General features: G+C 53.5%; 7 protein-coding genes across 7 annotated transcripts; 5 read left to right on the forward strand and 2 right to left on the reverse strand.

Annotated features, from left to right (window-relative positions):
• On the reverse strand, positions 1-1,202 carry J4E93_010560 (uncharacterized protein; the record flags this gene model as incomplete). Its single annotated transcript, XM_049348438.1, has 2 exons — positions 1-682; positions 733-1,202. The coding sequence occupies 2 exons, from the start codon at positions 1,200-1,202 to the stop codon at positions 1-3; spliced, it is 1,152 nt and encodes a 383-aa protein (XP_049194390.1).
• A 1,372-nt stretch (positions 1,203-2,574) lies between these two features.
• Positions 2,575-3,673, forward strand: J4E93_010561 (uncharacterized protein; the record flags this gene model as incomplete). Its single annotated transcript, XM_049348439.1, has 3 exons — positions 2,575-2,590; positions 2,700-3,198; positions 3,634-3,673. The coding sequence occupies 3 exons, from the start codon at positions 2,575-2,577 to the stop codon at positions 3,671-3,673; spliced, it is 555 nt and encodes a 184-aa protein (XP_049194391.1).
• Positions 3,674-7,064: 3,391 nt separating this feature from the next.
• Positions 7,065-7,688, forward strand: J4E93_010562 (uncharacterized protein; the record flags this gene model as incomplete). The annotated part of the gene is made up of 1 exon (XM_049348440.1): positions 7,065-7,688. One exon carries the CDS (start codon positions 7,065-7,067, stop codon positions 7,686-7,688), a length of 624 nt encoding a protein of 207 aa, XP_049194392.1.
• A 3,911-nt stretch (positions 7,689-11,599) lies between these two features.
• On the forward strand, positions 11,600-12,775 carry J4E93_010563 (uncharacterized protein; the record flags this gene model as incomplete). Its single annotated transcript, XM_049348441.1, has 1 exon — positions 11,600-12,775. One exon carries the CDS (start codon positions 11,600-11,602, stop codon positions 12,773-12,775), a length of 1,176 nt encoding a protein of 391 aa, XP_049194393.1.
• Positions 12,776-14,701: 1,926 nt separating this feature from the next.
• Positions 14,702-16,378, forward strand: J4E93_010564 (uncharacterized protein; the record flags this gene model as incomplete). Its single annotated transcript, XM_049348442.1, has 2 exons — positions 14,702-15,220; positions 15,284-16,378. The coding sequence occupies 2 exons, from the start codon at positions 14,702-14,704 to the stop codon at positions 16,376-16,378; spliced, it is 1,614 nt and encodes a 537-aa protein (XP_049194394.1).
• Positions 16,379-17,945: 1,567 nt separating this feature from the next.
• J4E93_010565 (uncharacterized protein) lies at positions 17,946-19,199 on the forward strand (the record flags this gene model as incomplete). Its single annotated transcript, XM_049348443.1, has 1 exon — positions 17,946-19,199. The coding sequence occupies one exon, from the start codon at positions 17,946-17,948 to the stop codon at positions 19,197-19,199; it is 1,254 nt and encodes a 417-aa protein (XP_049194395.1).
• Positions 19,200-19,649: 450 nt separating this feature from the next.
• J4E93_010566 (uncharacterized protein) lies at positions 19,650-20,348 on the reverse strand (the record flags this gene model as incomplete). Its single annotated transcript, XM_049348444.1, has 1 exon — positions 19,650-20,348. The coding sequence occupies one exon, from the start codon at positions 20,346-20,348 to the stop codon at positions 19,650-19,652; it is 699 nt and encodes a 232-aa protein (XP_049194396.1).
• Between the last annotated feature and the right edge of the window lie 3,102 nt (positions 20,349-23,450).

A 23,450-nucleotide genomic window follows, 5' to 3' on the forward strand; every position in this document is an offset into this window, starting at 1 on the left:
TTAGGATTGTGAGAGCTCGTCAATCTGATCTTGCGGAACGTAACTCTCGGCGGAATCTCTCTGCCTCTTTCGGGTTCGTGGTATTGATGTGTGGTTGCTGTTGGTGACCTTTGACTTCGAGGTCGACTTGGGTGTTGCCACACTCCTACGAGGCGTCTTCGGATTTGCCGTGGCTTGGGTGGTGTAAGAACGGACAGAAACCGATCCGCGAATAGCGAGCGCTGACATGCGTCTAGCCTCTTTTAATTCGTGACTCGCCTTCTCTATAGCGCGAGCCTTTTGCCAAAGGGGAAGTGCGTCCTTGATAGCTTGGAGCCGATCCGCAAGCGCCCAGTCCAGGTGGCTCTTCAGGATCGCTTGAGCCTTCGCGATCTGCTCCTCCATAGACAAACTGCACGAGTACAGTTCTTTCATAAAGTATTTTCCATTGTCACCCCCTTCGCTCCAATGTAGCCAGAGCTGGAGCAGCATCATATCGCATGTAACGGACATGTGCATCGTGTAGGCCGAACTCGCAGGTATAGTATCGCCGTGCGCGGACTCGAAGTATTGCCGATGGTAATTTACCATCGTCGCGCCGTGGAGAGCAGACTTCTTCATAGCGTTGAGGATGGAATGTCCGTCTGCTGCCTCCCACTCGGCAGTGAGGAAAGGGAAGGATAGTTCGGGGTTTAGGTTGAAACTAGCAATCTAACGTCAGCATCGGAGTCTGGTGAGTGATCGGCAACTCACTTCTCCAGGAGCTCGTTATCACTTTCCGTGAAACCTGAGTCTACACGGGTCTCGGTATCGCGGGAACAAAAGTACCCAATGGCGAGATCCGGTTTATATCTCAGGGCTTCCGAATCGGGATTTGGTGGGATTGGGATAAAGTCTCCCGTCAGGACATAGTCGTGGCTGATATCGATGTTGGGTATGCCACGTGCATGGCCGGTTCGCTCTCCCTGGAAGAGCAGCAGCGGCTCCATCAGGTTTACGGCATTCTTCTTGTCCATGGAGCGGGCCTCCCGATGCTGACAGGCGATTTCTCGTGCACTATGAGCCTGTTCGGGCATGACTGGCGCGTTCAGCATTTGCTCCACACGGTCATTCAGCTCTTGTGGGAACGCCTTGTCGACACAGTCGACGATCAGGTTGTGTTCGACTAGCTCGTCGATCGTGCGCCTGAACCTTTGGGAGGGCGGTGTGGTCGGGGGTGCCATGTTGAACGAAGACGAAGAGATGAGTTGGGCGGGTGAAAAGATTAATGACTGGCTGGCGCTTGTCTAGCAGTCACGTCGAGCATTCTGAGTTCAAGGTCGCAGTGCACTTTGTTTGCGCCATCGCAAAGGATGTGAGCCATACATGGCGCTAATCCCATGATGGACGATGTCTGCAGCTTTCCGCAAGGCGCCTCGTCCTTCTCGCAAGCCTGGCCGAATCTCCTGGTGTAGATGGACGAAGGAGCAAGTGTGCCGGTGGTTTATAGCAAGCGATCATGGGATGATAGTGGTTTGAGATGAGAGAGCGGTGGCTGAAAATGGGGGTGGAGGGGAAGGACGCGCTGCGCGCTAACCTTGGAAGCCGCCGAAAGACGCCAAGCGAGCTAGTGCGCGTCACCTGTACACTACCACACCACTCGAGATGAACGACATTGACCCGGGCGCGTCAAACAAGAAAAAAACCGAACAGGCCTGCAGCATACATCAACTTGAAAACCTGCGAGATAGGTGACCTAGCGTCGATGTATGCTCTTAGCGTGCTCGGTTTTTTCCTGTATGAGGTGCGGGCAAGATTGTACGACACGCACCACCAACATATGTGTGGACACTTACTCCGGAACATGGACAGTGAGCGAAGTGCATCGCCGACGCAAGTCACCATCGCACCTTCCAACAGGCGCCAGATAGCTGGTTGACATGCAGGCATCGATCGAGCCGGAACCAGCTCACCAGCGTCTTCCAGCGACCAACAGCATCTCTCCGAATCATCAGCCCCGCCGACGACCACGGTACTGCGGTGACACACTAGACTAGCAGCACTCTAGCAAACAACATTAAAGCTATTGCAATTATACTGTATACTAAAGTACTATCTTAATAACTAGTACAAACTAGGACTAGACTGCAGTCTGAGTCAAAGGCGCACTCTATTTGTTCTGCCGGAACCAGCTCTCTCGGCGTCAAATCCACGCAGCTTGCCACTTCAAAGACCTACGGGCACTCGACATACCTTCGCAATAGCTCTGCTGTCAACAAGCTTCATCTATCAGCACTTCCATCCACGACACTGGCGCCACAAGTACCTTTAGCATCCACTTCATTGCGCTACCGACTACATAGAGGATTGGGGGAGGGCACGAAGGCATACTGCAGCAACGTTGTCGTCCCAAAAGGATGCAACCGTCGAGGATCGCATACCCCGCGGATGTGCCTTTATTGATTGGCTGAACGCGCAGTCACGTGCATGGCGGACATGAGCTCGCTTAACCCCTGGCGATGACGGCACGCGTCTTGACTAGCAAAGCTCCGAACCAACCAACACGAGAATCGTCCCACACCAACAAAGTAGCGCCGGCGCCAGCCCCGTCGCATCATGGCAACCGCGCCTGGTATGACCGCCCTTGCACGTAGCCCGCTACACCTCCCGTCATCTACGAGCCCTTCCGCATGTTTTGTATTCATCGTTGGCGCGCAATCGTGTCTGCTAACATACACCAGCTTCGGGCCAGCCACGCCGCTCCACACGCACATCCGCACGCCCCGACTACGCCGAACCGTCGCTAGAATCGGAAGACGAAGAGCACCTTGCCGAGTGCGTCCTTCAAGAGGAGCGTCGGGAAGATGGTGTACTGTGGTACGAGGTCAAATGGGCTGGCACTGATCCGAAGACCGGTTTGCGCTACGAGCCCAGCTGGATCCCGGCCGACGGAGCAAACAACGCGTTGAAGAAGGACTGGGAGAGACTGAAGAGACTCCGTAGGGCTCGATACGCTGTCGTAGCTCGTACTGCCCGTCAATCTGGAGCTACCCGTCGAGCTCAAGCCGAGCGCACCGCCGAGGCCGGTCGCATTGTGGAAGGCGTTCGTGCGGATGAAGCTGCTCTGGATACCCGAGATGGTCGCGTCGCCCACACTCCCAATGCTCCCCCCGCCGGGGCTGCTCGTTCGGCCGCAACACTCGAAGCCTCTGATGACGACGAATTCACACTTGCGCGCGAGTATCAACCAATAACTCCCCGGCGTGAAGAGCTCGCGATGCGCCTTCTACATCAACCTTACGAGTCCTTGCGTCGTACTCGCCAACCCTCCTGCGATCGACCTCTTCCTTCAACCGAACAACCCTACACACTCAGTGCTAGGCAGTCGACGGCACCCATCTTTACACCTACGTCGCGCTCCGCTGTCTACCGTTATCAGCCCTACCCATCCAGTCGACCACCCAGCTCACCGCCTATACGACGACCTGAATCATTGCATCGGCTAATGGCGGAGTCGGCGCGAAACGCTACAAACACGGGACTAGACCGTCAATGCTTCATATGTTTCGATAACGTCGAGACGTTTGAAGCGGATGGTATTCACTACCAGAGGCTACGTTGCTGCGGTATGTATCCCATCCGTCTACTCACCAACACGTTGACTGACTGTACCAGGGAAGCTCAGCTGCCACAACTGCTTACGGAGTTGGCTTGAGCGCGCAGACAAACCGGACGTGTGTGCGCACTGCCGACAGTCTCTCGAAGAGTTCGAACTGCAACCAACCCCTCACCTCATACAAGAAAAAAGCTGAACAGGTCTGCAGGCTACGTTGACCCAAAACCTTGCAAAGTAGGTGGCCCAACGTCGACGTAGGCTCTAGGCTGTTCAGTTTTTCCCTAGGTTGGCGTGCCCTCGCGAACCTTCAGCTATGAGCGAGACGCCCTCGCCGACACATTCACGACGATTACGACCACTGACACGACCTTGACGACTCCAATCTATCGAACACACCAAACGGCATCGCATATACTCAGGGCATGTACGCAGGCATGCAACCGGCTTTGGGGGAGTTATAAAGCTTGATAAACATGCCCGGCGAGGCACAAGCATATAGGAAGAGCAATACAATAACATTTGATAGCAACATCATGTGCCATCTGGTGGAAGCAGGCGATCTTAGAGCCTATTCTGCGGAAGTACGATCCTGGCTTTCAGCCTCGCTTCATACTGAAGATAAATTTGGCTTTTTCGTATCGTGTAGTACGCTCGAAACAATATGAGAAGAAGTGTGTCATGCGTTCCTGCACTCTCAATGAAATTGTGACGCGGAAGCGATCAGCGAGTTGCTCGTTCTTTCCACAGCACAAATGTGAACGTGCGCGAGGGCGCTTACCAACCAGAAGCACTGCAGACATGAGGAAATTATCCATCATGGGTACTCCGTCATGCGCGACCAGTGATCTACGCGATATCGCCAGCTTTATTTCATTGCTCTCGGAATTCCCCAAGCCTATATTCTGACGAATGTGCCAGCCGTGGCTGTTCATCTCTAAAGAGCCGCGAAGCGGTACGCCAGTGCCAGCTGAACGGTGTGCGACCATCACCCAACCCGCGATACACAAGCACCTCGATTTTGTACCCTTTTTTTGCACCTTGCCAGACTATGTCAATGCTGTAGTCTGTTAGACAAGAGTTACATGATCCATTTACAAGGCTGCAGGCCAGAAACGCGTCTGGGCCGATTCCTTTAGCCAGCTCGGGAGTGGTGTGGGATATGAATAATGATATCCTCGCTGAAGAGTAAGATGTTTGCACACTAGGTGTCCAGCGCGGTCGATGTGGTCTCGGAGTGCTAACGGGTCACCTCGGCGATGAGTCATGGATATGGTCGATAGTATCAGGAGTTGTTGATTGAAGATGCGTGCGTGCTGAGACCTCGAGTCTATGACTCCATTTGTGTGATGGGATGACCGGGCTCGTTCGTTAAGCACGTGAAGAGGCAAACCGTGATTGCGTCCGTAGAGATGTTGTTTCATGACCAAGCGCGCATGATGGTAAGGAATCTGGCAGGTAATCGGGATGTAGAAGTGGTTGTCCGAATTTCGCTTGCATTGTAGACGCTCCAAGTAGAACGGAGCTATCGATCTACTCCAGCGCCCATGCCAGCGATGCAGCTTCGTACAGTGGTGACAGTAATAGATGTATGGAATGTCTCTTTCAAGCGACAGCAAGAGCTTCTCCTTGTCTGATAGTATCAGGGGCATACCACATGTATCCCAGAGACCATTGAGACTCTTGCAGGTCAACGAAAGAGACGCTAGAGCGCATTCATCGAGATGCGCTACGATCATTAAGATAATCTCTGCGGGAAGATCGAGGGCACACGTTGACGGACCGCACATCTTCTGGAATGACCTTTTCAAACGATCAATGGCTTCCTGTGCGACCATGACTGGGTTTATAAGACGGAGTGGTTGCCGACGGCCCTGCTGGAGAGGTGAGACCTGAAACGCCATCATTTCGATGCGCGGGTATGGCTATTGCACCCCAAGTATAAAATGCGATGTGTTGATCGAAGAGCTGGCTTTTTTGTGTGGGTTGACGAGGATGGTCGACGTTGCGGCTCGTGTTCAGTGACAATTCCAGTATCGATAGAAAATGGGATGTCTTTGGTCTGGTCATAAGCCGCGAATCTTTTTTGTTGTGTGCGCGTCGCAGAAGCATACGGTCGTTGTGATCCAGTCCTACCATGGTAGTGCGACGTCTGAATAAATCATCTCTCTTAGGTGGATCCATGGGTGAGTTCTAGTTGGTGCTAGGCTGACCTAATTTGACCAGAACGTATCGATAAGGAAGAAGAATTGGTACGTGATATCTGGCTGTGTGGAACCAATCTTTGGCCAACCAGCATCTCACAACTTCCATATCATGCCACTCCTATACAGCCAAGTTTCTCAGATGAGAGATGTAGCCACTTGAAGAGCTCCGCTGGGTGAGCCGGAATACAATCGTTGCAATCGCCGTAGATACCATTCATCAGTTCGGATCACGATGCTTGTCACAGACTACCTTGGCAGCATGGCTGGCTAGAGCTAATCGCAGATTCGAACAAGGAAACGCGCATTGGCAAATATGAGCATTGTTCAAGAGAAAGAGTGTGAGTGGTCGCAAATACATGGCGTACGAGGAAACTCGAGCTGTTATTGAAAGGAATTGTAGGTGGTTCACAGCCCCTAGACAGTGGCACACTACCTCTATGCTATCTGCACGCACCAATCGTCCATCTAGTTTCTAAGTTGTATAATGCGCCTGACAAAGGTACCGTAAACATATAGATAGTAAGCGAATGTAACGGGTGTCAAGTTCCGCGCTGCGGAGAAACGCGCACGACAAGAACATCCGTGGCCGGTACGTGGAGATGAGATTAAGACATGAGCCGCACTTGCGCAAAGCTTCGACCACAATCATGATGGGGTGGTAGCCCGGGGAATAAGGAAACCTGCTCGTCGCAATAACACTGAAAACAACATGATGAGCGCAACGCCTGAAGAAATGGACATGATGATGGGGCGTGAAGTTCGTGACCACCATGCCGATTGTGTAGAATAATGATCGTCGTGTGTGGTACATAGGTAGGAGCGACACGTTGGGGCGGTACCTGAGACTATGCTACCCGCAGCGACACAGGCGCGTGCGAGCAGTGAGTACTTCAGGGCGCTTTGCTACGCCAAGCAATATGATCTCGTATCTCCCGCTGTGGCGAGTGATGGAGATCCCCATTCGCGGATTGAGAAGCGCTACGGCGACTTGCATGTGCGGTAAGACGATACGGCCAATATCTGTCTTCCGGCACACGGGTGACGAGAAATTGTGGCATGGATAAGGTGGATTTGACGCTGTCGTTGGGCGGAAAGGGACGTGCAGGCGAATGTACGAGATGGGTTTCCCACAAATTTGATAAAGGCGGCATGACCTCCCATTTGCAGTCGTGTTCGTGACTCCCCCAATACAATTCCTGTATACTGTTGAAATCATCTCTTCCATCTCTTTCAATTCGATTTCCTCTAACGCCGACTTCGAGCATCCGATATCGTCATCCTTGAGAATGGAGATACTTCCAGCCACTCCCGGAAAGCGCAAGTCGCCCAACGAATCTTCTGACACCCATTCCCACCCCACCACTGTAGAGCTCTTCTACGACTGGCCCTCCGATCGTAAGATCCCACCCGAAGATGCAACGGTCGTCTACATCAACACCATGGTCGAGGCGAAGAAGCTTTCAATTGGGGATAAGATCGCTGCGGTCCGTGAAGCCATGGCTCATCTTCTACAGCGCTTCTGGACGCTCGACGGCCCTGCATGCGCGAAGAAGCAACCCCGCGAACGTATGCGCACGAAGAGTCACATCAACGCTGTGTTTGGTGCGAAGGACCTCCCGGATGCAGAAAAGATAAATGTAGTCCGCGCAGCCGCCATCCATCTTCTCCAGTGCTTCACTGCAGTGATCGATACAATCGCCCCTGGTAGTGTCGGTTCGGAGACTCTCGAAGGTCATATTGGGAACTTGCGCGCCTCAGAGGGAGCATCCATCAGCATCAGCAAGAAGACGAAGATTGTCGTCAACGCTACCCTGTATCTGTTGGAGGAGTTTTGCATGATCGACCCGAACACGTGCATGACGGTCTGCGAAGACGAGAACGCATCTGACAGGGGCATTGGCTGTGGATGAACGGGTGAGAGGGTCTTTCATGCTACAGCGAGCGGTGCAGGCGATTAGTGCGGCCCATGAGGGTTAGATATGAAGCCGCTCCGCGTTCCGGCGTACTGTGGTCCTCTGGTTCTGGTTCCTATTTGGCACTTTCGGCGATCATCGTTCGTCAGCGCTGCAAGAAATGTATGAGTCTCCTGTTGTCACCGGACGATACATCAGGCATGTGTTATGACGGAGCTAGCGGTACAACACGAGATATCGAGCTGGGAAGGTGACAGGGCGGTATCGAGCAGGACTTCTGTCATGTACCAGTGCCGGGTGTCGGTCCGGCATATCGATAAAGCTGAATCTATCGTATCTGTCTCCAAGCTGTATGTAAGACCGATATACGCCCAAATCAGAAACAGCTCATTAGACTGGAGGTACTTCCAGATGGGAACGAAAGAGCGTCCACTCTCTAGTTTTATACCTTCCCACGCTTGGCTAACGGTTCTTCGCCCTTGGATGGTTGGCGTGAGACTTGCGATCCAGTTTGTTTCTCGTGGGGAAAGCGTTGAGCTAGTTGCTCCGCCGTCGGTCGGAGCTCTGCCTCCCACGCTAAAAGTTCGCTCGCAATATCCCAGAATTCTTGGTAGTCTACTGTGGCGGTGGTTGCGTCCATGATATCTCTGAAGGACTTGTAGACTGGCGCCTGGCCTAGTTTTCGATGAACTTGTTTGCCCATGAGAAAGTCGACCAGAGTGACACCGAGACTCCAGACGTCTGATGGGAACGAGAAGGGCTCCGAAGACTCTTCTTCCTTTATTCTCATGACCTCAGGAGCGAGATACGTTATCGTGCCTCGATTGTGGCGAGTGCTGTGCGGGCCCAGATCGCTGCAACCAAAGTCGAGAATGATGACATGCACTGGGCTTTCGGAGCGATAGCCTACGTTTTCTGGTTTGATGTCCCGATGAAGTATATTGAGGCTGTGGATATGTGCAAGACCGGATCCCATTTGGCGTATGGACTCACGAAGGAAAGTGGTAGACTCGGGAAAACGGTTCCAGGTTGGGAGTAATTGCAGCGCTGAGGAAGTTGCCGGTGGCGACATAATGAGACCCACGGTCAGACACTCATTCTGTCGCCATTCGTGTGGATGGGCTGACGCGTCCCAGTTTACGACCTCAAGAAGCTTGCATACGTTTTCCTAGACAAAAGTTCAGTTTCGTTTCATCGAATCCAGCGCATGACATACATGACTGATACGGCTCAAGATGCCAATCTCTCTTGTTAAGTCACCGAACTGCGAGGCGGTGCATTTGACCATCTTGACTGCGACTGGCTTGCCATTAGACTTGTCAAAGCCCAAAGATACAGAACTCGTGGCGCCATGGTGATTAGCATCATAGATGCTGTAGCCGTGGTAGTTGATAGTTGGCTTGGATGGTGTTGGCGAAAGCAGCATCACGGAATTCGGAGGCATAGCGTTGGCCTGTGCTAGGGCTTCTTCGAGTTCTCGTTGTTTCTGCTCCTGGCTCAAGTCGGTATAGACGAGTACGTAAGTAAGATCACCCAGCCGGATGCTGGTGCCATGTTGAAGGGTAGCTTGGAAATCTCGTTCGTGCTGCGGCTTTTTGTCGTCGCGTTGAAAGGTTCTGCTGTCCACAGTGATCTGCAACCATCATGAGCAAAACGCGCCCCTGAAGAGACACAGTGCAATACCTTTCTGCCGTCAGACACGGCAACCATGACGCCAGTTTCAAGCTGACGTCGCAATCTGCAATGACGTGAATGAAGAGAATTTTCAGTGGTGAATGGAGCAAGAAGAAAGTCTACAAAGTGATCTGGCTTGTTCAGTCTTGAGCTTCCCACAACCCAGCCTAAGCCTTGACTCGCAGGAGGGATGGACATGTTGAGGCGGTAGTAACCGCAAAATTCTTGGAGGGGTTCACGCTGAGGTGACGGGGTAGAAGCAGCAAAACTGCTTTCAGCAGTACTTTCGCTGGACAGCGTGACTTCGTAGTGAATGTACTGGCGCACATGATGCAGCTTGCTGCTATCGGACTCGAGAAGGCGGACGACTTGGTCAAAGAGTCTGCGTGCCGCTGGAGAATGCGGCACCAATCGCGCGAAATCACCATTAGACACTCCGTAATGCACGTTCTCCCATGAAGTTACGTCTGGCAGAGTATCCCCTGGCGAAGACATTGGTGTGATGAGAGGAGAGGAGAGGTCAGGGGCGGCCTCAGAATGTATGGAGTTCGATGATGCGGGCGGGGGTTACCCAATACGGTTAGACCGGCCAGTGAGAAAGCCGCCACATGTGCAGCCCTGGAGTGTTGGGACGGCTTCGACACGACCTCCCTTCAACACCATGCCACCGACCGCGTTTGCATGACGTCGCGACAGCACGACCTGGCATCGCCGCCGCGCTCGCCGGTGATACCCGACGCGGTGCTTAGAATCTACGAGGAACAGTACATCACGAAACCCCTGCAGGCGGCACTGGAGAAGCTACAAGACCAGCTGCAGGCGGCCGGCACCACCGAGACACCACCCAGACGGGCGCCGTATGCCAAAACCCCCGAACTCGCCTGGGGCCGACTATCCGCACAGCTTACACCTACTCCGTCGCCCTCACCACCGCCCAACCACTCCCATCGCAGTCCGCCATCCTTTCCGACTCCGCCCGATACGTCACCCCAGCGCGGGGATTCGGCCTCCGCATCACCCATCAAGCCCGCCGCTGCTACTCGCAAATCCCGCCGCAGACAATTGTCATCCTCCATACAGCCATCTTCCACGATGCTCCGCCGCTCACGAGCCAGAGAGGGTCGAGCTACGGAAAGACAGTTTTGGGAACTGGATGCGTCGGGGCGGAGAGCCAAGCGCGTCGTAGGTGGATGAGCATCACAGTGAGGACGGTACTACAAGACACGATATCACGCATGAGCAGGATCAACGGACAGCATCCATGAAGAGGTTGGGTAATCTTCGATGCAGACCATATTACCTGGGCGGAAACCGTTACTGAGCTCATACCGACGGTTCGCTTCGTTGCACGCAGTCCAAAGCTTCTGCTACATCCTTTGCTGCTTCATCCTGCTGTCACAAGACGTGGAGGCTCAGAAGCAGACATGATAGCCTGGGCTTGCGGTGGTACGTGCAAGGGATTTAAATATATCTCCAGCATCACTATCGCGATCACGTCAGTGTTTGGAGGTGGATGCGGTGTTAACTCCAACAGCAATGATAGCGTTGAGTTCACTCCCGAGGGACACAAAGTACGCACGACGCGTTTGGAGCATGGGTTGTGTCGGTAATAACCCGAATGGGGATGACTGGAGATGACTGGCCGGCAGGCGAGAGGATGAAGATGACGATAAACCTAGGTCTGGCCGTGACTAGGTTTCCTGGATTAATTACTTGCGTTTGAGCAGCCGCGCAGGACTTTCCGAGATGGCAGGATTGCGTCTCGCGAAGGATCTTGAGCGTCATCATCGCGCATTCCGGTGCATGCACAATGCAGAACTATCTCCCGACAGACCTGTCACTTGTCTTATTCATTCAGCTCAATCTCTGCCCGGGTAGAACGGTGAGGCTGCGGGTTGGGCTGGTTTCCATGATCCTGCCCACCGCGAACGGAGCCGGCGCACTAGCCGCATTCGGTAACGGGTCTTTGCAACCGCCGGGGTACTTACTACCCACACCAACCGCCGACTGCGGCACCGACTACCAACGTCGCATTCGCATTGAATATCGGCCGCACGCTACACCAATCTCTAAGCGCAAACAGACGCTTGACGTCTATACGGCCCATACTCAGCAATCGCAAGCTTACGAACCCAACACATCCGTCCCACGAGTCTCACCCGGACAGAATCTTGTGACAGCCTCACCGCCGCTCTCCCACCGCTCGCAGCGTTTGTCGAGCATATCTTCTCTCCATGCCCGTCTCTGACCCCGCCAAACTCGCACTGATGGCGACTGACCCTTCTACCTCTCCTCTTCTCCCGCTGCCTAAGTCGCGCAAGCGATCCAGACCGACCGACGAGGTTTCCGACCAGGCCTGCAGCACCAGAGCCGAGTCCAAGATCGCAGTGATAGACACACTCATCCGCGGTCATTACGAAGGCTGGATAGCAGATCCTACCCTTCGCGAGATTGACTGGTACCGCGCCACCGTTGCTCCATCTGACTTCGTTGCTCTCATCGAATCTTTCGACGACAAGCTGCGCAAGTGGATGCTGGAATCCCTGACCTACGACTGGAACGGATTGACAGGCGAGATTGTCCTTCGCAACATGGTGCCAAACACTGTTCACGACGTCGTCTGCGCAGAGATAGCAAAAGCCCTCGACCGTCAACTTGACGCATTGAAAGAGGAGGAAGAAGACGAAGACATGATGAAACTATTGAAGGCTATCGTGGGACCGTATACTACTGCATCGCCACTCCTAAATCAAGGCGTCAAGAAGACAGGCAACACCCTCACCGACGATGCACTGAAGAGCAAGCGACAACCCGACGCCTGCTTCCGTTTTCTCGGTCGCTCACACCAACCTATCGTCATCGAAGTCGCTAACGGCCAAAAGAACGAGGATCTGGAAGCTTTGGCAATGTCATGGATGCAGGACACAGAGCGCAAGACGAAGACAGTCATAACCGTCGGTTTGAAATACAAGACCCCTCAAGAACGGTACATGGACTATCGCACACCCAAAGGCACAATTGCCGTATATCGCGCCGATCCCCTTTCCACCCCCGCCGAGCTGAAGTGGACGAGGAACATGTTCACCTTTCACGATCTGAAGAGCAAGAAGCCTGCGAGTGAAGCCAGCCTCCAGCTAACGTTGGCCGACTTCGTACCACATTCCGAGATGAAAGATCTTCCCGAAGGCTTCGAGTTTCCTGACATCAATATCTCCGCGAGGAAGCTTCGCAGTATTCTCGATAGCGGCGACAGCCAGCAGCGGGATGTAGACAGAAGGTCGCGCAGCCCTGACTACTCTCCTCCAGCCAAGAAGGTGCCGAAGCGCCAGCCAAGCCAGGCTCAGCCTTCGCCAGCACCAGCCAACAGCTTTGGAAGGTCTATAGTGAAACCGAAGAGATATCTTGATTAGTGAAGGTTGGGCAGAGATAGACTGAGATCGGATGGTGCAAGGATAGACCTGGTGAGGAAGGCGTTGGACTGGATGATACCCTACATGATCTTGATGTTTTAGTTTGAATGAAAAGAGTACTTGAAGAATACCACAATGTTTACAGCACCTATCCCACATTCGATAAGGCAGTAAATACCGTCAGGCCTTCATACTAACTTTTCCGTGACTATCGCAGCATCATTGAATACTTCCAGGGTTATCTGTGAGATTTCCCAAGACGCTGGGAGTCTTGGTGGGAACCTCCAGCGCTACCTGTTTATTCTTCCGCAACGCGCGTGGCATGGGTGGATACCTTGAGGCAACCTCTCCAGCCCGCCCCAGATTTACCCGACACGCGGAACTTGACGTGTCTATGTCACTCCTGAGCGCTAGTTTGTAGATGCTCCATCTGGTCAAAGCCGTGATGAGATGGTTCTAAGGAGCAGGAGAATCAACGCGCACGCGAGGTGATGGAAGGGCCTCGGCTCAGCCGAGCAGCCGCCGCATTTGAGCTAGCGCGGAGCAACTCCAGCTCCAACCTCAGCGCGTCACTTCGCCGGCCCACGTCTTGACATCCATCCCGTTTTCGCTTTGTGCCGTCGCGCACGACCGCAAGATCAAGACCAGCGTCTCTCCGTCGAAGCGCTGTGCTGCCAGAACATCTCCTCCAATACTGCACCGATGCGACAGGCTCAATCTCGAGCTCTAATCTTACGGCAGGGTCTCTTCTACCAGCCTCCACGACCTTCATTCGCGTTGCACGCTTCTAAGGCCATGTCTCGACAACCTATATCATGGGTCGGCTCAACATGGCAGATGCATATGATACCGCCGCCATTGTCACAATACCCTGTTTCACGAGGACCAGTGGCCTCCGCATCCGCACATCCCTGGTATACATCCAGCCTTGGCTACGCCATGGACGCATGCAGATACAAAGAACGCGACAGTATTTGGACCAAGAACCATGTCTACCTTACGCGCAGAATGATCCCATGCACTTGATCTTTTGCTTGCACGGCATAACGGATACAGACACCCAGGCCGTTCTCTTCTCTTGCCACCCATATCTTGCTATCAAATACGCCAAACGCTTATCTCTAAAATGACGGGAAGCAGGAGGCCTGCCCGAGGAGCCCGAGGAGCCCGCGTAGAACCACGGAATCATCACGGTATTCCACCCGCTCCCAGACCAAAGAGACGCTACAAGCCCGGCACCGTCGCCCTGCGCGAGATCAAACGATACCAGAAATCTACCGACCTTCTGCTGCTGAAGTTGCCCTTCCAACGCGTAGTCCGTGAGGTTGCCCTAAGCGTCTCGCGTATCGATGGCCCGTTGCGCTGGCAGAGTCAAGCTATTGTGGCATTGCAAGAAGCGAGCGAAGCCTTCCTAGTTGGCCTGTTCCACGATGCCAACCTTTGCGCTATTCACGCCAAGCGCGTCACGATTCAGCAGAAGGACATTCAGCTTGCGAGGCGGTTGAGGGCGGCCTGGGGCGCGCCTGTGTGAGAGTTGGCATTGGCAACCGTGGCCATACCATCTGCGAAGAGCGTGGTAGTAAATGCGGGATCACCGAACGAGTGGTGGGCAGTGGTACATGTGCTGTAGTTGTCGAAAGTATCTTGATCATAGGGAGAGGCGAGGAAATGGACGGTGCGACTAACGTCTATCGCCCCGCACCCCAGACTGGTTTGACTATGGATTCAACATTCTTCATAAGAGCGCTACAGACTCTTGCTGTAATTTCTGCCCAGCTACAGGCTTCTAAAAGCCAAAATCACTTGCTCTTTCCGTTGTTCTTCTTGATCGTGGCGTTAGTCCGGTTTCAGTTAGCGTGTATTTCTCATTGGTCGCCATCGGCCGCGACGCGACCTCATCTCATAACACGAACAACATGCGTTATCATGCCGAACACACCCAGCAACGCCCGCCGTGTGTTTGAGCTTCGCCTTGCCCAGAGTGCGCTGAGCCCGCACGACCGAACCGCCGCGCCCACGCCGCTGGCTGATCTGCGGACCCTCGACGACCTTGTATGGACCAAAGAGGCTGTCTGCGTTGCCGCGCTCGTGCTGGGATTCCAGGACTATTACTGCGAGGACCTTGAGGCTTTCGAGAAGCGCGTTCAAACTTCACTCGGAGAGTCAGGTGGCTGCAAGAGCTTCCAAGACGTCTGGCACAATATCAAGGGTGTCACCGAACACTGGGGTTCAGACTGGTGGACCGTCCTCCAGCGACACCAAATCCGGATCCAGCAAGTACCGTCATTCAACCTTGCCGTTTACCTGAACAAGTACTCGAAAGCTGCGCAGCCGCTCTCGGAAGTTGTCGTTGAGATTCAGGCGTTCGACAAGGTCAGGCGTCAAGATCTCATCAGTGTCCAGCGGAGATACGACCCTACTAATCCGACCTACTTCGGTCAGACTGTACGTATCTGAGCCACAGTTGGACCTGTCATATGCACTGACAGCGCGTTCTCGCCTTCACAGGCTCAGCGTCTGGACTGCAAGTCGTGGCGGTTTTTCCTGGACCTCATCGCGTGGAGGGACAAGCGATCGAACGACACCCTGGCCGCAGACGTCTCTTCTGAGCGGGCGCGCCGCCTTGAGAAGCGCCAAAATCGCCCATCTAACTCGCCTGACAGGAAGAAGAATCGCAAACGGCGTGCGGTGATACCAAGGACACCAGCTAACCCTCGAGATCACTCGCGTTCACAATCAGTCGAGCGACCTAGACGAGGCCCATCGGAATTACCAGACGACGACACGAGCCTCTTTGAAGGCCGTCGGGACTCACTGTCATTCCAGGACAGCACACTCCAAGAAGAAGACCTTCAGGACACACTCAACGATCAGGAGAGTCCCTTCCGGCGTAACAGCATCATTGACCTGGACACTTCTCGTGTCACAGACGACGGCCCGTCGTTCGGGGACGACGATACCATCCAGCCATCCACCCCGGTTCATAGTATAGACCTCATGTCACTCAAAATGCTCGCGCAGGATCCAGACTACCGCGCAGTCATGCGCATCATTGTCAGGAAGAAGAAAGAGATCCAGTCAGCCAAGGAAGACAACTCTCAAGCTACAGCCCATCTTGCTCAGGCGCAAGAGACCGCTCGTGCGCATGCCTTGGAAGCGCAGAAAGCACTGCAGCTGAGTATCTTGCCAAGCAAGGATAGCCTGGAACAAATCAAAACGGATTTCTCCGCTAAGCTCAAAGCTACCCAGGACTACAATGACCATCTCGCAGGAGACATCACGGCGATCACCAACTTCGCTAGCTTAGGAGTAGCCTCGGCGACCCAGGACGTGACCAAACTAGAAGCCATGAAAGATGCGTGCGAAGCGGAAATCAGGCAGATAGAGCATCGTGTCACACAATATGGAGCGTGGGCTGAGAAGATGGGCGCCGCAGCGAGGGAGGTAGAGGAAGCGAAGGAATGTTCTCGAAAGGCAAATCAAGTCCTCTTGACAGCGGATGATATGATGCAAATGGCGGAGCTGTGGCTGGGCAAACCAAGCGCTAAACTTTCCATTGAAGTATTGGAAGATCTTCTCAAGGAGCCACTGGAAGAAGAGTAGATGGTGTGTTCGTGTTAGACGTCAAGCCTGTTGTTTCGATTTCGTCATGTTTATACCCCTTGCTTAGCAATGAAGAATGTGAACTGCGGCCGCTCTCAGAACGCAGTTTCTCCGTACTCAATGCATCTAAGATCTGTTTCATCCGCTTACTTTCCCTTATAATCGTACCGTGGACATTGCCGGAGTATAGCTTACTGCCAGATACCAAAGTTAAGTCAGATTGATGTAGATTATTGTCACGATTAATCATCGCTACCTCAAAGAGCGACAAATGGCGCCGAGAACGTTTGGAGAGGTTCACCCGCTCTTATCCCAATCTTCACATGCTGTAGACATCTTGATCGTGCATTTAACCCTAGGTCCCTACTTGCTTTCCTCTCTTGGGTGTCTTCACATGGCAGAGATATACGCCTGCTTCTATACCGACAGATGTAGAATGTACTTGATTGCTCTGCCTTTGATGACGTTCACAAAGACAAGGGTCATGTAGGAGGGGTGTATGCCCAAAGCGTTCAATGTGCTGTGCGGTAGCCACTTCACTGTTTGCGCGTGAGTTCTCATTCTGTGTTGGTACACTTGGATGCGATGAGAATACTACGCGGAAGAATTAAAAGTCCAAGACTCTCTCTGTCGGCAAGACTGATGTTAATCCTGGCGGGTGTCATGGTTCGGTGGAAAATTTGTGTTCTCGATATAGAAACGCGCGGCTTGAAGACGACAGATGAATACTATAATACTTGAGCGGCAGTCTCTTACTGCGATGCCCTATATGATGTGATCAGGTTTCTTGGGTGAAATCATGGGTTCACGCAGCACTAGTCATTGTCGCTGTACTCTGGCTCAATGCGTGACTACGAGAGTCCGTCCTGACAGCTGGAACAACTCCTGACATGCTATCTGTCGTAACGCCACTGTTCAAAGAGGCTTGCCCTCTTCTCGTCTTATTGTGATCTGTACTATTTCCGCGCGATTTGGAGTGGGATCTTGCAGCAATATCACTGCCGAAATATCTTTTGGGACAGGTGTAAAGATGGCGTGTTAGGCTACCCAGGTATGTCACATTCTTCATGGAAACATTGTTTCTTCCGCATCTCTGCGATGGTGTAGTGTGCGACGCTTCCATACATTGTGCTGCATTTGAGGAGATCGAATAGGAAGTGTGGCGACTGAATGGTAAGGCTAGGCTTCAATCTACATCTTTTGGTGCTCGCCATCCTGTTGATTTCATGGTTGCCAGTACACAAATCCAAATAACTTCAAAAGCTGAACGCAACCTGCAGAGCTGGCAAGGCTACATTGTCTCAAGAGTTGGTGAAACTTTTAGTCTCGTCCTAATGTAGACCGCACAGTACGATTTTATTTTTATTTTCGCATAAGGTGGGTGCGACGCTCAGTGAATACAGGGCGGGATTGTTGACGCCAAGCACGCTCGCGCTAGCCGCTCAAGTACAAAACGCCACCCATGAACATTGCTGCCTTTCACTACATATGCACTATTACGGCTAGTACGCATCGCACAACCGACTATATACCGCAAATTCGCACTTCCTCCGCGCGATACCCCACCATGCACTCTACTATGCGCACCTCTAGCGATAGCGAGCGCTCGTCTCTCTGTCCCTCTTTTACAACATCTCTTCCGTCCTCCTGGCCTCGGGCGGACTCTGTCGGGTCCCCTGAGGTGTATCCTTCGCCCAAATCGTCTCCTCCCGACATCGTGCGCAAGACAGAGTTGGACAAGATCTACAAACTTATCCATCGTCTCAGCAAGGGAAAGGCAGACCGCACAGCGGGCAATCGAAAATTCACTGTCGCGCTCGAAGATTGGTGTGCACTGAAAGATGAGATCTTCTTGAAAGGCGATATCATCAGCAGTGAAACCAGAGCGTGGGCAGGCGATAAACTGCACTATCACTACGACGCCGACGAAAGCACATTCGAAGTCAAGATGCCCGCCGGTGTGCTCCACGAGAAGATCAAAGTCGGATTCAGGAAGCTACTAGAGAAAAAGCTGGAAGCATTTCACGGAGCCCGTGCAACAGAGCTTCCGCCAGGTTTCGTCTTGGAACAATTCGAGGACCATGGTCAACCAGTAACCGACTTCGACACTGGCTCAGAACGCGAACCTGACGTTGCTATGGGGGTTGTAGGCTTGTGGCCACCTCCATTCATGGCCGAAATTGCCGACAGCCAGAGGGGCGTACTGGAATTTCGCGGAATATCCAAGAGCTACATCCTCAGGTCCAAGGGTAAAGTCCGAACCATGGTGGGTATCGACATCGAATATCGCGATCTCGCAAAGCGGCAAGTCGATGACAGTATCACTCGATGGTGTACCTATCATATATTCCGCCGGAGAATGGATGGCAAGAAGCTGTCAGTAGCCAATGGTAGCCCGGATCCCGTAGCGTTCAAGGACGCCAGTGGTGTCGTGAACGCGAACTCTCGAATTCCGTTAACATTAGCCGATTTTGTGCGGTCGGATGGAGTTGATCTCAGCAACCTGGACCTGGACATCACTCATCAAGAGCTGCATGACGTTACGGTGGAGGCGGAGAATGCGCTGAAAGTGCAACAAGCTGCCAAGCTCCTCCCTGAAGAGGATGTCGAGATCGTTGACTCCGATGACTCATCCAGTCCGGAACAAGATGACGATAGTACTGGTGATAATGAAGCAACGTCGGTTAGCACGCAGGATACACACGGCAGTACCAAGAGGAAGCGTTCAACAACCGGAGAGGAGAACGTGGACTGGGCCTTTGCCCATGCCCACCAGCGCGCAGCCTCTCCAAGTGTTGTGATCAAGAAGCTAAGAGAATAGACACCCCGCGACTGGCTCGCCACGAAAGCGGCCTTCGCATATTCTTCCATAGACTAGACTTGATACCCCGGGCGCAGCCCTCTGATGAACGATAGATAATGAACGAAATGACCACGATAATACCACGACCTCTCATTCTGATGCATGAGCCCATGAGCATACGTACAAGGTTCCTATCGTCTTGAACACCCCCCGACGCAGTTGTATTCGGCAAAACCTCTTTTGTGTGAAGACGTGTGATAGAGCTGCAGAGAAGATTGACAGGTGTCAGACGGATAGTTCAAGAGATGATACCACATGAAACAGATGATGTATTTGGAAAGCAGTGCTATAGTAAGCTACGATGAGGTGACTTGCGTGGAAGCATCTGTTTCATTACCCGCCATGTATTCCACCTCCTCCTTCTCATCAGTACCCAGGAGCGCATGTTCGATCTGCGTCAGTACATAGCTAGACTTCATCCTCATCATCCTCGTCATCAACGATGACATCGCCAGTCCTGGGATCTCTGATGACCGACTCTCCGACTACCATGTACGGGACGCCAGCGGGCACAGGCCTGCGCTTGACCTTGTCCTCACCCGTCAAAGCAAGTTCATCCTCGCTGTCAGACGATCCATGGTGAAGAATACTAGAACCGGCGCCTCCACGACCCTTCTTCCTAGAGTTACCGTCCTTCTTAGCCTGTGGCTTGCGCACAGCGGCCTTGATCCTCTTGCTCGGGTCACGGACGATATCCTCATCTTCGTCTTCCTCATCCATATCCATGGCGTCCGCCTCCCTCTTGACCACCACTGCACCTCGCTTCTTGGGGGTTGCAGCAGCGACCTTCTTGGCCGCCGCGCCGGCGCCTACCTCATAACCCAAGCCCTCCTGCATCTTGCGCGCCTCAGCGCGAAGAGCGGTGATGCGGTTCCTGATACTACCGACGCTGGAGCCAGGGAAGACCTTGGATAGTTGCGGGTATTCGGCGGGGGTGACGGTGCGGCCGAAGATGAGGAGGAAGAGCTTGCGGTCGTTGGCGGCGTCCCAGGTCATCTTGGTTGGACTGGAGGAGGGGGACGCGGCGAGGCTCAGGGGCGAAGAAGGGGCGGGTAGGAGGGGTTTCGCGGTTTTGGCGGCGCGCTTCGGGGTGGTGTTGGCTGACATGGCGAAGAATATGGTGACGATGACGAACGAAGAGGGAGAAGATCGAGGAGACGGTCACCGCTGTCTGTTGATGCGATCAGTTTGTCTGTAATACTGTGAGTGGGTGAGTCGGAAGTGTGGGGTAGATTGGATGAACGTACGAAGATATTGGTCGGCGCGACGGGCGGATAGAATGTCGCGGTTTGGGAACTAAGTCGGGGAAGTGCAGTGCTATCTTCTATGAGTATTGACCGTCTGGCAAATCTGATACCAACGAAGATGCGACGCCGGAGGATGAGATTTGTTCAGTGGTCTTGCAATTTAGTAGACGAGCGTGTAATGTGGCTCGTGTTGGCGCAAACGATTAACCAGATCGGGCGAGTTGAGTGAAGCAACACTCAGGTAGCATTCGCCAGATTCGACAGCTATAGTTCCAGGCCAAGAAGATAGAGTTTCGAGAAGAAAGACTGCACATGATAACACCTGCAGAGTTCCCTGTTATGGTACTTAGGAAATTCTCCATCGTTCTGAGCTCGATGTTCCTGCTCAGCTCATCGCCACTGGAAGATGCAGTCAGAATGACGATGCATGTTATGAAGAGGGCGGCAATAAGCTGCGCAAAGCCCCTGATGTTGTCAACAAGAAGACAGTACTTGTACTCATGAGCGAGCGGCTTCCAAGATGTCCAGACTCAGCTTCTCTCTCACCAGGTTCTGGTTTGGCATGCAAATGACGATGATATTAGCATGTGGTCCGAGCTATATCGATGATATTTTGCACAAGCCGCTGGTGGCAAGCCGTAAGGAAGATGCGAATACTGTGGGGGCCTTGAGATCCTTCAGGCATGATGAATCAGATGTCCGAACTAGAGGCCCGTGTACTTCGTTATCGCGCTATACGGCTGTTGTGAAGCTCCTAGCTGATGAGAAAGGGCACGCAGTCTAGCGAATGAGCAAGCCTCATGGGTCGGGCGTGTGTGGCACTCCTGTAGTTTCGAGAGTTTCGATGGCCGATGGAATGTATGCACCTACTCAGCCAGCCAGCCAAAATGCCGGCCGACGGCGATCAGTATGTACCAAAGCTCGCTAAACAGACCTCTTCGTGCCGGTGATGAGCTCATATCCTCTCAGCTTGGTACTCGCGACGTTTCTGCCCAGGTAAATCTGCTCGGATAACTTCTGTAGCCATTTGTAGGCAGTGGCTGGTGGCATGGCACCCGATTCCACCACCTCGACACAAACATCTAAAAGGCCAGCTACCCGTGTTACCGACGTGTGCTGTGATATTGAGTGTGGCACGATACGCAGAAGACAGGAGACTGAATGAAGCTGTGATGAGGTGCAGTTGAGTGATGACGTGAGGCTTGAAGATCCAACCTTGGAAGCCACGTGGATCTACCGTGGCCGCACCCACCCAAAATGCTGACATCACGAGCGAGGATTGGACGACGAGCAACACAAGATGCCACCAGTTACACTACTGCAGCCTGCGCGAGCGAGAAGAGTCCCGCAACCCCGGATCGGTCCGCGTACCTATTCAGGATGCTCTGCATCGCACTGTAACCCGTTGTGGTAACGAAGCGCCGCGTGAAGAACAGATTTCGATAGCCCCGAGATATACCCGTGAGCCCATTACTGCCTTGATCCCTCTAAACTTTGCATTCTTGACACTGCCACGTCTATAGATCCGCTCCTCTACTGCAGTATTCTACGAGAACAAAACCATGAAGCGGATGCCCTGATCGAGCGCACGCTGCGCCAAAACCTCTCCCCGTGCGCATCATACCTCAGCCCGTTCTGTGTTGAGCTGATGTCGCCGTGGTCATGCTCGAGTCATGACTGAAGTGTGCGGTCGATGCGCCGAAGGCGGAGGGCGCGAGCTGGTGCCCTGGCTGGAAAGAGATGGTCAACTTGGATGCAAGATCAAGAGGGGACGAGACATCTCACTGTTGCCCCTAGCCGGATACTCTGGCTCCCTTCAGCGCGTCCGGGCGGGTTGAGCGTCGCAAGGCTGTCCGTCGGCGGCGTCTTCTTGCCGCCTGATGGCTGTCGTTCCGGCTCTCTGTATCCAGCCAGGGCTTCATACTCCTTGTCCCAGTCCGCCCCCAGGTCTCTCTGATAGTCAGGAGTCACCAGATCTTCCGTGTCTCGTTTGTCGCGCCAATCCAGTCCTTCATGCCAGCCGTCCTGTTCGGGGTATGGGATGACAAGCCGGCCGCCCACCCGTTCTATAATTTGCTCCGGCGTGTCGGTGAGGTGTGATTCGGTCGAGAAGGATGGATTGGGCTGGCCGGATTTCGGGGTGTCGAGGCGTACATTGCAGTCTGCGGTGGACGACGCGGTCCTGGAGCTGTCAGTCAGGGCGAAGGCCGACGAAGCGCATGTTTGGTACCGTGGTCTGTCTTTGGTAGTCGCAGAGCGCTTGCGACCGAAGCAGCACATATGCGCAGAGTGCAGGAGTCTGGGTATCAGGAATGTGCAGTCGTGGCGTGCATGGAGAGCGTCGGGGCTCCACAGCGGCGTGGTTGAGAGTCTGCGTGTCTGTTGTCAAAGGGCGACCCTTAACGAAACTATACGGCCAATACGGAAGGTCGCACAGCACATCGCGGGCCTCAACTCCCGGAGCCGCATTCTGGGCGGCGTCTTGCAAGAGGTGGCTGCACGTGATGGCAGCTCCAATGCGATGCCAACTCAGCTATTGCGACACCGCAAAAGCGATGCGCAGCTGAATTCTCGCGAGGTCGTGGATGGTGTACCGAGCCAGCGCAGGCTGATGGTGAGGGCGCCCGGAGTTAACATCGCCCACCCGCCCGGCGATAACAACGCCGCCTGTGTTCTGTCCCTTCACCCATTCACCATGGTATCTCTACCACTCCACTCCACAGCAGCCATTGCCTACGCGCGCGGTACCAACCTTTTTGTCGCTATCTTCTGTAGCCCTCATTATTGCTGACCTCATCCTCTTGACCTTGGCAAATCCGGCCAGCGAAGAATCACCACCGCGATGAAAAGACGAAGGTCCCGCCCATTCAGATGCCTTCGTTGCTCCAGTACGCTTCTTCCAATCGGACCTGCCTAGGAGCAGGTATAAAATCAAGACCGGATCACCTCCTCGCCCACGACA

The sequence above is a fragment of the Alternaria ventricosa genome, assembly GCF_023758065.1.
Source record: "Alternaria ventricosa strain BMP 2768 chromosome Unknown scaffold_32, whole genome shotgun sequence".
Taxonomy (NCBI): domain Eukaryota; kingdom Fungi; phylum Ascomycota; class Dothideomycetes; order Pleosporales; family Pleosporaceae; genus Alternaria; species Alternaria ventricosa.